Source organism: Callithrix jacchus, chromosome 13 (genome assembly GCF_049354715.1).
Source record: "Callithrix jacchus isolate 240 chromosome 13, calJac240_pri, whole genome shotgun sequence".
NCBI lineage: Eukaryota > Metazoa > Chordata > Mammalia > Primates > Cebidae > Callithrix > Callithrix jacchus.
The window spans coordinates 13,580,459-13,596,081 of record NC_133514.1 but is presented as its reverse complement, the minus strand read 5'-3'; the positions used below and the strand labels follow the sequence as shown (position 1 = coordinate 13,596,081).

The window sequence follows — 15,623 nt, the reverse complement described above, 5'->3', positions numbered from 1 at the left end:
TAGTGCCACCTCTTAAGATTTTTTTTGTAGGACCAAATTTTGAGTAGACCTAAGGGTGGTTTTTATTACACTGTAATTAAAGTACTTTTGGTGCATAGTAAGCACAAGTCAATATGTGAATTAATTTTGAATGAATGGTCAGTTAGCTAATGACCTGGGTAGGGCTGCCTCTCCAAATTGGGGACAATCACAGCTTTTTATGCACTCCCTACTCCCCAATCCCCCTAACTTCCTTTGTTCTCCTCGGGTTTGTAAAATTGAAAAGAGGAGCTTTTTCATGAAGTTTGATACCAAGGGTAGCTGAAAGAGCCTATGTGAAAGGTTCGCAGCCGGGAGAGTTTGTGTGGACAGCAACCCTCTTCTGTTTGATTGACTCTGGGGACTGTAACAGGTGAATTCTGTGTCTGTGAACCTGGACTTGTAGCATTGTGGTCTTTCCTCCTGCAGGGGCTTTAGTAGCAGATGAGATGGTGACTGTATTGTTACTGCTCATTCAAAAGTGATCAAGAGGCCAGGTGTAGTGGCTCACGCCTGTAATCCAAGCACTTTGGGAGGCAGAGGCAGGCAATCGCTTGAGGGCAGGAGTTGGAGACCAGCCTGGCCAACATGACGAAACTTCATCTTTACTAAAAATATAAAAATTAGCTGGGCATGGAGGCTGGCACCTGTAGTCCCAGGTGGAGGCTACTTGGGAGGCCGAGGCACAAGAAACACTTGAACCCAGGAGACAGAAGTTGCAGTGAGCCAAGATTGCACTACTGCACTCCAGCCTGGCTGACAGAATGAGACTCTGTCTCAAAAAAAATTGATCATTAATATGAATCATCCTTAGTAAATGCTGAAATCTTCAAACGTTTGAGGAGTAATAATATCATCCAACTAATTACTCTTAATACTGAAAAATCGAACTATCCCTTGGATAAAATGTGATGGAGGAAAAACAGAGGAATGGCAGCAGAACATTCTGTTAGAGGGTTGCTGACCACAATTCATTCAGCTTTAAAAATTCCCTGGTGGGGGCATCTATCAATATAAGTTTTTCTGTGCGAGCTCATATACTTCTATGCTCCTCTCTTGGTGCAGCTATTCTTATGTTGAAGACCTTACATGTTAAGTGGAATTGAGCTGTAAATGTCTTAGACTTCCCTCTCTTCCCCCATTAAAAATTTGCCACAAAGCTTGTCATAGCCTACAGTTTCCTGGGGTATAGGAAGCAGGCCAACTGGGGTCTGCATAGTGAATTTTTAGGGTGTGTCTAGTTTGACATTTTCATCGGTTGAAACTAAAAATTGTGCTCTAATCTTGGTGTAATGTTTTGTTTTTGCAAAAATGTTCTGGTGCCTAGTGGTGTTGGAATGTAAGTTGTCTGTCACTGGGTCGAAAATGGGGTTGTCTAGTACAGCAGATCATGATGTGTTCGTAGAAAACGCCCTGTGCGTGAGAGAGCATCTTTCAGTCAGAGACAAGGCCGGGCCTGTGTTGTTTTGTTTCTGTTCTTGAATTTGCCTCAAGAGGGCAACAAACACCTTATTTTCAGTTAAAATTTATCCGTGATTTGGGTCTTCATTGCAACACATCTCCTGAAGGCTCTTGAGAAGCAGTAAAAGTGCAATCTGGGGGCCACAAAGCCGTCCATAAATTCTGCTGGGTCTGCCCATGCACACTCAAAATGTTTTGTTCTTTTCTCTCAGTCTCTATACTTTTATGAGATCATCTGAAAAAAAGAAAAGACCCAGTTTGTTGCATATTGTTGCTTTGTTGAGGAAAAGTTTTACTACAAACTCCTCATAATAGAGTTGGTATTTGTTTTGAGGGAACCTTTGTATTGGAAGAAATTATAGTCTAGTTTGTGCTACAGAACTAGAGGCAGAAAGTATTTTCAAATGTTGGCATCGTTGTGAAATGAAAAGCAGCCTAGAGAAATTGTGGTTTTGATATAACGTGTCCCTTGGACATGTCTGGACTTTCCCTTGCCCTTCTCTCTCACCTTGCGCGGAGCGTATGTGTGAAAACGGGCTGGTTTGTGCAGCGCAGCCCACCCCTCTTAGATGTAAGGTGACATGTGTATTTTACTTTTGTTTTTGCTTGCGAACTGCATAGGTGTAACTGACTTTCATTAGCTTAGCAGGGATTTTTTTCAAGATTAATTTTAAATAAGGTTAAAAATGATATATTGTGACCCATGAGTCAGCAAGCAGTGTCGAAGGTTAATGGTCTGTTTACGTTATGGTCAAGTTTTACTGCTGTGTTAGCTCAGGTGTCCTACCTGATTAAAGTTTTGCTTCTTAAAAGAGTAGGAGTTAGGGTAAAGAAAAGCCCCAGCAAGCAGAGCCTGGTTATTGTGTGTGACAAGCTAGTAGCAAGCAGTGTGTTATATTCCTGCAGATGGAAAAATTGGAAAGGTAAGTGAACAGAGAGTTCAAGGACAGAGCAGGTAAGGCTTTTGTGAAGGCTCATTACAGCAAGCAAAGTGCTAATCACTCAGTGCTATCAGCTGGACTGGGATTCTTCCATAGTCTCCAGAGGGTAACAATTACGGTGACTGTCATCATGTAACAATCAGGCTTTGCAGATGAAAAGGACCGGTAGTGGGGTCTGAGTCACCCATTCACTAGAATGCAAATGTTGCCAAATAACTCCGAACAACCTTTTACAATAGTTTTATTCCTTTTTAATCAGCTTTGCCCAGAAGCAGTTTTACATTCAATCTTTAATGCTCCTTGGCTGTTTTCACAAGATGCCATATAAAAGAGTAGTTACCCATCAAGAAGTGAGTGAGTCATACTTTCTCCCTGTGGAATTTTAAATTCATTTCCGTTCCTTCCTCTTCCCCCTCCTCCATTAATGACTTTAAATCCTTCAACTATGTTCTTACCTGTCTTAGAAAAGCTGAAGTGCTAGATAATGCTAGGTACCAGGCCCAGAAGACAATTTCCTAGACTTGCAGAGCTTCGAAGTAAGCAAAAGGAACCTCCAGAGGCCTGAGAGTGACTGACCGTTGCCTTGCTGCTCTGGGCCTTGTTTCTGGCAGCCCTCAGGACCTTCTGCAGTTCTGGGCTTTGACTCTGATACTCCCTACCTCTCACTTTTTATATTGATCATTTTACCTTCTCCTCTGGTCACCCAGATTTCCATAGATGGTGACTGTTCTAAGTAGAATTTTCCATGCTGCAAAAGAAGTAGCACTCGAATATAAATTTCCCCAGCAAGGCAATTTACTTCTATAGAAGGGTGTGGCTCACAGATGGAACAATGGTGCACACACACCTGGACAAGCGAGGGAAAAGGGTACTTATGCCTGATGGAGGGTTGCCCCTACTGCTGTGTCATTCCCCTGTTGGATGGGGTTAGACTGCACAGTCTAGACTAATCCTGATTGGCTGTTTTAAAGGGAGCAGGGGTATGAGCTGGAGTGGTGGGGTGGGTAGTTTGGCAGAAAGGATGGCTATGGGCAGGTCAGAGCAGGTAGCCAAGGGTCAGAGCAGGTGACTGGAATGAGTCAGGATGGGGTAGCAGACCGGGAAACAGATGTGAACTACTGATTAGAACTGATAGAAAAGGTTGTTTACTTAAACGAGGAAGTTAAACTTTAAAGTAGAGAATAAGAGCTGAACATATACTGATTCTTTGAAGAGAAACTTGGGGTTCATTGTATCTAACATAATCAGGATCCTTAACATTGGGTGGAGAACCTAGGATACGGTTGTATTCACCTTAAGAGAGTTGATACTGCTTTTCTTTCTGCATTTTATTTGTAAGAAACAGAGATTAAACAGTTTTTAATGACCATCCACATACCCATCACCTGGATTCTACAATACTTGCTTTATCATGTGTCTCTCAGGTCCACTATCCATTCATCAGTCTCTGGCATGTGCTTGCTGTCTTTTTTGGTGCATTTCAAAGTTGTGTGCTTCAGTACACTTCTCCCCAGATGCTTCATCATGCGTATCACTGACTAGTGTTCACTGTTCGCACTGTTTTAGTAAATTTGCATGTAGTACAAAACAACTTGTAGCATAATATATTTATGTGAAACACACGTATCTTAAGTATACCATTTGGTTATTTTTAAAAAAATGCATATACCTGTGCTACAAAGTCCTATTAAGATATAGACTGTCACTGTCATCCCAGAAAGTTCCCACATCCCTCTTCCCAGTAAATCCTCCCCTGTGCCTCCCAGAGGCAGCCATTCTTATTTTTTTCCCCATCACAGATTAGTTTTGTCTATTCTAGAACGTCATATAAATGGAACCATATAGCATGTTCTTTTGCATAAGGCCTCTTTCACTGAGTCTGCTGTTTTGAGGTTGATCCATGTTGTTAGGTGATTCATGAGCTTTTAGCTGTTTAGTGCTGAGTAGTATTCCATTGTATGCAGAGATCACAGTTTCTTTACCATCCTTCTATTGATAGATGCCTGAGCTGTTTTCATTTGTGGCTATTATGAATAAAACTTCAGTGTGCATTCTCGTATAAGTCTTTTTGTGGCTATATGTATTTATTTCCCTTGGGGAATAAATAGACGTAGAATTGCTATATAAGTTTAGTTTTACCAGAAACTGCCAGTCATTTTCCCAGAATGGCTCTACTATTTGTACTCCCACCAATAGTGTGCGAGCGTTTGGCTGCACCACATCCTCACCAACATATGGTGTTGTCAGTCTCTTTAATTTTAGCCATTCTAGTGGGTGTATAATGGCATCTCGTGGTTTTAATTTGCTTTTTCCTGATGACTAATGATGTTGAACACTTTAGTATGTGCTTATGCTATTTGAGTATATTTTCTTTGTGAAGTATCTGTTAAAATCTTTTGCCCATTTCTTCTTGAGCGTTTGTATATCCTAGCTGCCAGTTTTTTGTCAGCTCTATATTTTGTAAATATGAAAACTTAGTCTGCAGTTTTGGGTATTTGTTATATTAACGGTATCTTTTAGCCAAAGTTTTAAATTTTGATAAAGTCTAATTCAGCAATGTTTCTTTCATGGTTATTGCTTTTCCATAGTGTCCCTAATAAACCATTGCACGTTCCCAAGGCACAAAGATACTTCCTTCTTTTTAGGTTTCACATACAGGTTTATGTTCCATCTTGAATTAATTCTTATGTGTAGTATGAGGTGGGAATCCAGGCTCCTTTTTTTCCATATAGACATCTAGTTGCTTTAACATCACCTCTTTAAAGACTTTCCTTGGCCATTTGGATTATATCACACGTGTTAAAAAATCGAAGGACTCTGTAGATGTGGGGCTGGGCTCTTTTTTGTTTCATTGATCTGTTTTTCACTCCTTATGCCAGTACCACATCGTTTTGATTACTGTGGCTTTTTAGTGTATGTATCTTCCAGTCAAGTAGCATGAGTCTTCCAACTTTGTAATTGTTTTTCAAGATTGCTTTAGAAATTCTAGGTCCTTTGCATTTCTATGTAAAATTAGGATCAGCTGGCCAATGTCTATTAAAAAGTGTAACGGATTTGGAATTGTGTTAAGACTATAGAACAAATGGAAAGAATTGACAATTTATTGCGTCTTCCAATTCATGAACGTAATACCTGTCCTTATATACTTATGTTTTTAATTTCTCTTGGCAGCCTTCATTGTAGAGATTTTGTAAGCCTTTTGTAAAAAATATTTCCAAAATATTTGTATATGTTGTGGTGCTATAATAAATGAAATACAAATTTCATTTTTAAATTTTATTATTATATTATCATTTTGAATCAGAGTCTCATACTGTCCAGCCCAGGCTGGACTGCGGTGATGTGATTTCAGCTCACTACAACCTTGACCTCCTGAGTTCAAGCCATTTTCCTGCCTCAGCCTTCCAAGTAGCTAGGATTGCAGGCATCTGCCACCATGCCCAGCCAATTTTCTATTTTTGGTAAAGATGGGGTTTCACCATGATGACCAGGCTGGTCTCAAACTCCCAGCTTCAGGTGATCCACACCCACTTTGACCTCCCAAAACGCTGGGATTACAGGCATGAGCCACCATGCCTGGCTATAAATTTCTGCTAATAAATATACAGTTGTGGTTTTTTTTCTTTTTTTATTTGAGACACAGTCTTGCTCTGTCACCAGTCAGGAGTGCAATGGCATGATCTCAGCTGACTGTAACCTCCACCTCTTGGGTTCAAGCAATTCTTGTACCTCAGCCTCCTGAGTGAGTAGCTGGGATTACAGGCACGTGCCACCACTCCTGGCTGTAAATTTCTGCTAATAAATATACAGTTGTGTTTTTTTTTATTTGAGACACAGTCTTGCTCCGTCACCAGTCAGGAGTGCAGTGGCATGATCTCAGCTGACTGTAACCTCCACCTCCCGGGTTCAAGCAATTCTTGTACCTCAGCCTCCTGAATGAGTAGCTGGGATTACAGGCACGTGCCACCACGCCCAGTTAATTTTTGTCTTTTTAGTAGAGACAAGTTTTCACCACGTTGGCCAGGATGGTCTCTATCTCTTGACCTCATGATCTGCCCGCCCCAGCCTCCCAAAGTGCTGGGATTACCGCCCTAAGCCACCATGCCTAGCCGGTTTTTATATATTAATGTTACATCATAAGACCTTACCACATTCACTATTCTAAAAGTTATTGTTGTAAACCCATTAATATTTACTTCCTAAACAATCACGTTATCTGCATATACAGTGCATTTTATTTTTCCCTTTTGGATCTGTATGCTTTTCTTTCTCTTGCCTTACTGCACTGCCTAGGACCTTCAGTTAAACATAAGTGGTAAGAGTGCGCCTCTTTGTCTTGCTTGCAGTGATACAAGGAAAACATTTTTATTTTCAGTATTAAGTGCAGTGTTGGTTATAGTTTTTTTGTAGATACCTCTATTAGATTGAATCGTTTATTGAGAGGTTTTGTCATTGACTCACTTATCTAATGCTTTCTCTGCATCTATTTAAAGGGTCATATGATTTTCCTCCTTCATTGTGATAATATGGATCATTTGATTGATTTTTCTTAACATTAAGCCTCACATTCCTAGGATTATGACCCTGTTTGGTCATAATGTATCATCATCTTTACTTATTGTTGGATTCAACTTGCTAATACTTCGTAGAGGATTTTTATGTCTGTTCATAAGGGGTGGTGGTCTGTAGTTTTCTTTTTTTGTAATTTTGTTGTCAGGTATTAGTTGTTGGTATTAGTGTAAGCCAGGCTTCACAAAACAAGTAAGGATGTGTTGTTCCCTCCCCTATTTTCTGAAAGAGTTCATGTAAGATGAATGTCATTTCTTCCTTGAATGTTTGCTAGAACTCACCAGTGAAACTATCCAGGGCTAGAATTTTCTTCATGGGAGGGTTTTAGATAATTAATTCAGTTCATTTAATAGATATATTCATATTTTCTGTTTCATCTGTGTCCATTTTAATAAGTTATATTTTCCAAGGAATTTGTCTGTTTTATTCATTTTGTCTAACATTTTGGTATTACGTTGTTCATATATCCTTATTAGGCTTTTAATGTCTGTGGGACCTTAGTGATCACCCCTGTTTCAACTCCGATACTCATCATCTGTGTTCTCTCTTTTTTTCTTGTTTACACTAATTAGGGGTTTATCAATTTTATTGTTCTTTTCAAAGAAGTAGCTTTTGGTTTTATTTCCTCCACTCTGCAGACTTCTGCTTTTATTTTTATTCTACTTTCTTTTGGTTTATATTGCTTGTCTTGTTCTAGTAACTTAAATCAAGTATAAAAGCTTGGCTGGGGCCAGATGCTGTGGCTCACACCTGTCATCCCAGCACTTTGGGAGGCCACATCGGGTGGATCACCTGAGATCAGGAGGTTGAAACCAGCCTGACCAATATTATGGAACCCCGTCTCTACTAAAAATACTAAGATTAGCTGGGCATGGTGGCGCTCACCTGTAATCCCAGCTAGTCAGGAGGCTGAGATAGGAGAATCGCTTGAACCCGGGAGGTAAAGGTTGCAATGAGCCAAGATTGTGCCATTGCTCTCCAGCCTGGGCAATGAGAGCAAAACTCCATCTCAAAAAAAAAAAAAAGTTTGGCTGGGCGTGGTGGCTTATGCCTGTATTCCCTGCCAAAGTGGGTGGATCACCTGAGGTCAAGAGTTTGAGACCAGTCTGACCAACATGGTGAAACCCCATCTCTACTAAAAATACAAAAATTAGCCAGGTGTGGTGGATTACACCTATAATCCCAGCTCCTGGGGAGGCCGAGGCAGGAGAATCACTTGAAACTGGGAGGTGGAGGTTCCAGTGAGCCAAGATCATACCACTGCACTCCAGCCTAGGTGACAGAGTGAGACTCCTTCTTGAAAAAACAAAACAACAAAAAAAAGCTTGGCCATCATTTTAGACCTTTTTTCTTTTCTAATGTAAGTGTATTTCTCAAAGCACTGCTTTAGTTGAATCCCACACATTTTGATATGTTGTGTTTTAATTATTCAATTCAAAATATTTCTCAATACCCTTTATATATATGTATATTTGATCCACGGAATGTATAGGAATGGGGTGTTTAATTTCCAAATTTCCATACAATGAGATTTTTCTTGATATCTAATTTCTAATTTATTTTCATTTTTGCCAAGGAACCGATTCTGTATACTTTCGGTGTTTTCAAATTCATTGAGACTTGTTTTATGGCCCAGCATATGTGGTTCTCTTGGTGAACATGCCATGTGTATTTGTAAAGAATGTGTATTCTTAGTTGCGGGGTGTCATGTTCAGTAAATATCAGTGAAACCAGAGTGGTTGGTAGTGGTGTTCAGTTTTTTCTTTTGTAGTTCTAACAATTGCTAAGAGATTGAAATCTCTAACTATGAGTGAGGAACTCTCCTATGTCTCTCTTCAGTTATATTAATTTTTACTGAAGGTATTTTGAAAATCTGTTACTAGTTGCATGCACATCTATGACTGCTGTGTTGTCCTGGTGTATGAGCTTTTCACCATTATGAAATTACCTCTTTATCGTCATGCGATGTCCTTCTGCATCCCTGGTCTTGCAGCTGACTTGGCGTTAATTGAGCCGTCACAGTCTCACGTGCTTACTGTTTGCCCTTTGTATTATCTTTTTCATCCATTTGCTTTCCACTCATATGTATCTTTATCTTGAAAGTGCATTTCTTTAGACAGAAGTCTACAGAAATTGGGTCTTGTTTTTCTTTGTTTTAATCCAGTTTGATTATGTCTGCCTTTTAATTGGAGTGTTTAGTCTGTTAACAGTTGATGTAATTATTGATACATCAGTTTAAGTTATGGTTGGATTTACATCTCCTGGTTTAATCATCTCCTCACTTTGGTTTTCAGTAGCCAAGAATAATAGTTGTAATGAATACTATTGTGGTCCAATTCTTTATAATGTATTTTTTCTATATCCTTTAATAAGCAATGTCTTCTTAAGAGAAAGGGAGAGGACTCCTTGTATCTAGGACAATGTCTTAAGCATAGAATTCTGGTACTTCGTAAATGCTAAATGAATGTGTTGGAAAGAACTGTCCCTTAAGAATCACCGGATACAGCCTCCAGACTTATTTATATTATCATTTTGCATTATTGCCTGGTTTAATCCACTCACTTTGTGTGTGTCCTTTAGTTTCCTCATCTATAAAAATGAGGAGGTAGGACAAGATTATTTCTAAAATTACACCTTTCTCTGTCATTTATGATTTGAAGCTTCCTAATGGAATAATTTTTGTCTAAAAGATATGTTTGTAGGTTATTCTTCTCTTAGCAGTCACTTTCTGACAAGCATTTTCTATAATGTTTTTATGTATATAGCCCTTAAATTTTGATGTGGATATAATACTAGAAGAATGTAATATCTGTGATTTTTTTTTTCTTTTCTATTAATAACGTGTTGCTGCTGGTTCTTTAACTAGATGAGGGGACTACAGAATGATAGTTTTTGTCAGCCATGAAAAGAATTAACTCCAAACCAAATGTTATAGGTTGTTTTTCTATATCTTAAGCGCTATCAGCTAATGTGACAGGGCACAGGGTCTTTGATTCGTCTGTAAGCTACAGTGCACCAGGCTGGTTTTTCATAGGCAGTACTCATTTGTAAATCACAATTCTGTTCTTTGTTGCTTCACTTTTTGTTGGGCAGTGGTTAATTTGTAGAACCTCGTAACGTAACCACCAGTGTCGAGGAAGCAGACTCGACTACCGTCTCAAAAACAGATTGGGGGAATAGTTGTTTTTAAATCCTGAAACACATCAGACATCCAACTCAAGTCTAGAGTATCAGTAACACAGCATTGGGCAGAACTGAAAGTTTTGTTGAGGTATTTTCAAGATACGGTAGTAGTTCAAAAGAAGAACTTGTTCATGGTGCTGCTGCCAAGGAATTACATTAATAATTCGAGGTGTCATCAACAATTCAAACAAATCTTTGGCTGTTCAAAGAAGTGGGTAATTCCACTGACTTGTTTTCGGACTGTAGATAGAGAAGAGATTGTATGTTGAGACTAGCAAAAATGAGTATTTCATTCCTGTACCGTTATTTACTTTGCAATCTAGTTTAAGCAGGTTGAATATGAGGTTGTGGGATGTCCACACAGGGAACATTCTGTAAGCCTTTCAGGAACTTGAGCCTTGAGCTCTAGTGAGAACTTCAGCAAGACTAGACTCAGGCACATCCAGTTGCAGTAAGGACAGAGTTTTTGAAAGAGGAGCTGCCACGAATTACTAGTAATGAGAGGTGCCCTCTTTGATCCCACAGCTTCTTAGAGTGAAACAAAAGATAGTTTCCAGAAGATAATGAAGAGACTTCAAAATCAGTATTCTTTCTTCCTTCCGTCAGTGTTCCCTGGATGGGCCCTTAGTGCAAGGGGATGGTAATAATAGATAGTGCTTTTGTAAAATGCCACTTTCTTCTTTCCAGAAATAAAACTTGCTTCCCAAGAAATAATCTATTTATATTTCTGCTACTTCTAGCTTTTTGTTCTGTAGTCGTTCCCTTTATTTTTTTTTTCTTTATGTCTTATCCCCCTAGCTAGATTGTTAAGCATGTCCGGGACAAGAACTATTATATTTTTACTTTCTGAAGAATGCCTGGCCTACTGCTAGGCACCTTCTAAGATTAACTTTTTGCAAGAGGAAGGTAACCGGTAGATTTATCTGGAGGCCGCTATGAGAGTGAAGAGAGACCTCCTGTGTCCCCAGTTATGCCTAATTCATTTATTCCTTCTTCAAATTTGTAATTTTTTTTTTAACCAAGGGAGAATTTTTAGTGTTGAAGGCTTTTAGCCTCTAGATGTGTTTGTTTGAGCCTGCCAGGTTTCAGGGGCTTCCTGTCCAGATGGAGAGACAGATACCACAAATAAGGCAGACTACTTATAGTGTGGACAGGGTGCTTTGGGAATGGGAGCACTCAGAGCTTGCTGGGGATGGAGGGATTCTGGGAGGATGTCATGGAGGGAGAAATGTATTTAAGCTGTTTTGAAGGCTGGTAGCATTTGGTTTTTGTTTGCTTTTAAATTCCTGGGTTATTGTCCCATTTCTCTTCACCCCCGCACTGCAATTTTTAAAAGTCTGTCAACATAAGGTTTTTGGCTTAAGCTATGCTTCACAGAGAACATTAGCATATTTTATAGCTGATGTGCCACTCCTATGGCATACAGAAAAGCTTAGGATTCAAGATAGCCCACATCATTGGGCTGTTCAGGCTTAAAATGAACCTGTAATACCACAACAAGAGCAGTGGAATTGGAATCAAAGGATCCCTTTTGAATCTTGGCTTTCTCTCTGAGAAGTTGACAGAGTTCCTGTGTGTGGAAGGACTTGTAGCCCCCAGGAGGTACAGGAGTTGAACCTGGTATTGAAGGAGAGCTGTTCTTTTGGATGGCTAAATGGCACTGTTGAATAGCTATCTAAATGATACGGGGATTATATTAATAGCAGGCCATAAAATGTCAGCTCAGATTAGTTGAACGCCTGTATGTGCATATTTACATATTAAAGAACAGTTATGTTGATATGTTTGCATCTGTGTTAAATGAAAAATCAGATTTAGTGAGATGTAGGATTAGATATAGCGTTAAAAAATCCTCATGAGAATACAGTGAGCTCATGGGGAAAATGACCTTATACTCTGTTGTTTAGGATGCTCCTTAGGATTTCCTTCATTATTTTGTTATTCATATTGATACAAATTTTTGTTTAATTGCTTTTCAATTGAAAAATATAATTCTGGAAAGAGGAAATGTAGTGAAAGCCTTTTTATAAATATAGAATATTGACTTTTCAAAACTTGAGTTGTTTTTTCTTCCTCCATTTTTGTTGCTGCAAAAGGTAATGACTTTTCCTCCCTGAGGAAAGACATTTTTGAAATGGAGTTAAATTATTATTTGAGAATAGCGTTTTCTTCTAAGGCCTGTACTATATTCTGACGACTTAGAAAGAGGCCGTGTGCAGCAGTGCCCTCTCTATGCCCTTGGTGGGGCCCTTGACACTGCGCAATAAAAGACTAGCTAATACATTTTCTCTTTCCTCTGCACAAATTCCCATTTGTGTAATTGCCTACCCTCTAGTTTTTCCCAGTGATGTAAGCTACTATTATGCCCCTACGCTTGCTAACTTAATGGTATCACTTTTAAGAAATACTGCAGGTTTTTAAAAAAAAAAAAATCCCAATTAATAGGAGGGTTTATGATACAATTTTAGAATGCTTCATTCTAGGATATTCTCATTGACTTTTAAAAACATCGTCAATTTAGAGCTTTCTGCTTTCTGGTTGTTTTTTTTTTTTTCAGCCTCTCTATGGTTTGCCTCCTCCACACGCTGGAGGAAGGTATGTGATGTCTCTCGTGCGGTAGCAGGAACCTCCTGTTACTGCATGCCTTGGTACCCACCTGTTGGAAAGGCCAGGACCCGATGATATTGTTGTTGTTTCAGAGAAGCCAAATTAGTTTGAATCCTGTCTTAGGCAGGGTTTGCTAAGACCTGAGCCCTTTTCTGTCTCAGTTCAGCTTTTAGTGGCTTTGGACTAGCTGTTTACCTTTAGTCCTGTGCTCTGGTGATTCTACCGAAAACCTCTTGGAATGCAGAAATAAACAGTGCAGAAGAGTTTGAATGTCCACAATGAAAGCCTTCAGAATTTGTCCTCTAGATCAGTGATTCTTAGTTTTCTTAATAATTACGGTTAGCAACAAGTCAGTCAGTTTTATTGACAAGAATGAAAGAGTGGACCTCATGGAATTAGTTATAAAAATTACAGATATTTTATGATTTTTACTTTTCAATAAAGAGCAATGAACTTCTTCAGAAAGAAGGAAAATAAATGGCAAAATTGTTATTTTAAAAAAGGCTTCTCTCATCCTCCCCAGAGAATTGAGAACATTGTAGAAGGGTGCACTGAGAAGAATGACTGGGTTCTAAGAATTGAGAAATGTTAGCTGGCTGCAGTGGCTCATACCTGTAATCCACACACTTTGGGAGGCCAAGGCAGGTGGATCATTTGAGGTCAGGAGTTCGAGACCAGCCTGGCCAACATGGTGAAACACTGTCCCTACTAAAAATACAAAAAAATTAGCTAGGCCTGCTGGCGTGTGCCTGTAATCCCAGCTACTTCGGAGGCTGAGGCACGAGAATCACTTGAACCCAGCCTGGGCGACACAGTGAGACCCCATATCCAAAACAAAACAACACAAAACAAAACTAGAATTGAGAGACGTTGAAAAGCAGACACGTCTGGAATTCACGCTGAGTTGTCTAAGCAGTGTGGTAACCGGAATACAGAGCAAGGACTTTGAAGTCAGATGGACCCAGCTTCAGATACTGACTCTGATTTTATTAGCTCAGTGCCCTTGAACAAGCTGTTTACTCTCTTTCAACTTCAGCTTCATCACCTGTGAAATGGAGATAATAGGACCCACTTCACAGAGCTGGTGGGAGGATTCAGCACTAGAGTGTGTGACCCAGAGCTAGGCCCACAGCCGCCTCTGCAAATGGCGAGCTCCTATCCCCTCACTTCACCAGTCCTCCTAGCAAGAGACTTATTCTCTGCATCTTTGGCCAGCATTAATGCCACTAACTCAAACAGCTGGAATCTAAAGTGGTGCTCTCTGATACGTGATTTTAGTAAAAGACAAAAATGATACGTAATTTTATAAATCATTGCTAAGTTTAATAGACTCAGTGAAAAGACTTCTGTGTATATAGAAGACCTTTCATCTGAAATATTCCTATAATCATTATACCTACCCTCCCCCTTTTTTCCCTTTCATTTAAAATGACTCAGAAATATGGAGTGGGAAATAAATAATGCAGATGGTTTTCACTTATGTGAAAAATAGTCGCTAGGAATTGAAAAATGGGTTTTTACAGTTGAAATCACTGCTTTCAAGGAGATGATGGCTGCAGCTTACTGCAGGAGAGTAATAGTGATAATGATGGTAATAACAGTATTATGGTAGCTCGGTCACATCAATCCTGTGAGGTGTAGATTCTGTATTATCCTCATTTTGCAGATGAAGGAACCGAAGCACAAAGGTTAATACCATTCCCATTTGCATAGTTAGGAAGTAGCTGAGCCAAGATTTGAACTCAGACAGTCTGGCTCTAGAGCCTACACTCTTTACCACTATCTCATACTAGAAGGACAGAGAGAAGGCAGTCTTTTGAGAGGGAGTAATGTCCTAAAACCTGCATCAGGTTTGTTATTTTAGATTTTCTCTACAGGTATTCCGAGAGAAGCCTCACAAAGTGTATCGGAATTACTATTGAGACCAGACCAGATTATTGCATGAAGCGGCATTTAAGTGACATGTTGACCTATGGCTGCACAAGGCTGGAGATCGGGGTGCAGAGCGTTTATGAAGATGTGGCCAGAGACACCAACAGGTAAGATGGTGGCGGGTGATCTTGCACAGGTCTTCCTCCATCTCCACCAACGTTCTCCACATTCATACCCATCCTTTCTTCCTTCTGACCAGTCTTAGGGAAAGAGGTATGGGAATTCCTCCTTTTCAGAGTTCTTTCTTCTGTCTGTGCTCTTAATTCCATCCCCACTTTCCCTCATTTTCAGTCTTTCCCTATTGACTCTTTTCCAGCAGGCCATAAACATGTTCATCTTTCTTCCTCTTGTCCTAAGCAGCCTTGTCTGTATAGAAAGCAGGAGAGAGGACTTGAGGTCAGTAGTTTAAAGCAGGAGAGAAGGCCAAGGAGAAAAGAACGAAGAAAAGAGTTTGAATGAAAAGGACGTCAGGGTGAGGTTTAAGAGATTCATTTTGTGGAGCAGATACCAGCTGGCAAAAGTTTGGTGATGCCATGGTTGTAAACATTGAGAAATTTGGGAGTGCAGGGAAAGAAGGAAATAAGAGTTGGTAGAACTATAAGAAGTTATGTTCCCTCTAGAAATACATCTTTTAGTTGAAAAGAAAATACCTGTGGAAGGTTAACTGTATAAAGAACTTCACAGTTAATTGCTAAATGAGTGAAGTCGGGGAGACAATTGAGAGTTTATTAGGCAGCTGAGATGATTAACTGAGAATGATAACGGCGGGCTGTGGAGGAGGGATGTGTTGAGTTGGATGTTAAAGGCCCCTTTATTCTGTAGGATTTAGGTACCCATGTTGGTGTTGTGCCAGGAGAGGGAAGCAAAGGGGAACTAGGGAGAGAGGCACTGATCAGCATCTTAGAAACAACC

General features: G+C 39.7%; 1 protein-coding gene across 3 annotated transcripts in view; it reads left to right on the top strand.

Moving 5' to 3' along the window:
* Positions 1 to 15,623, top strand: part of ELP3 (elongator acetyltransferase complex subunit 3) — a 97,136-nt gene that overhangs the window by 21,325 nt on the left and 60,188 nt on the right. For all 3 annotated transcript variants that reach the window (XM_078347176.1, XM_017963662.4, XM_078347175.1), the window contains one exon: positions 14,657 to 14,818. In XM_078347176.1, the coding sequence (XP_078203302.1) occupies positions 14,657 to 14,818 (162 nt within the window). The remainder of the gene's footprint in view (positions 1 to 14,656; positions 14,819 to 15,623) is intronic.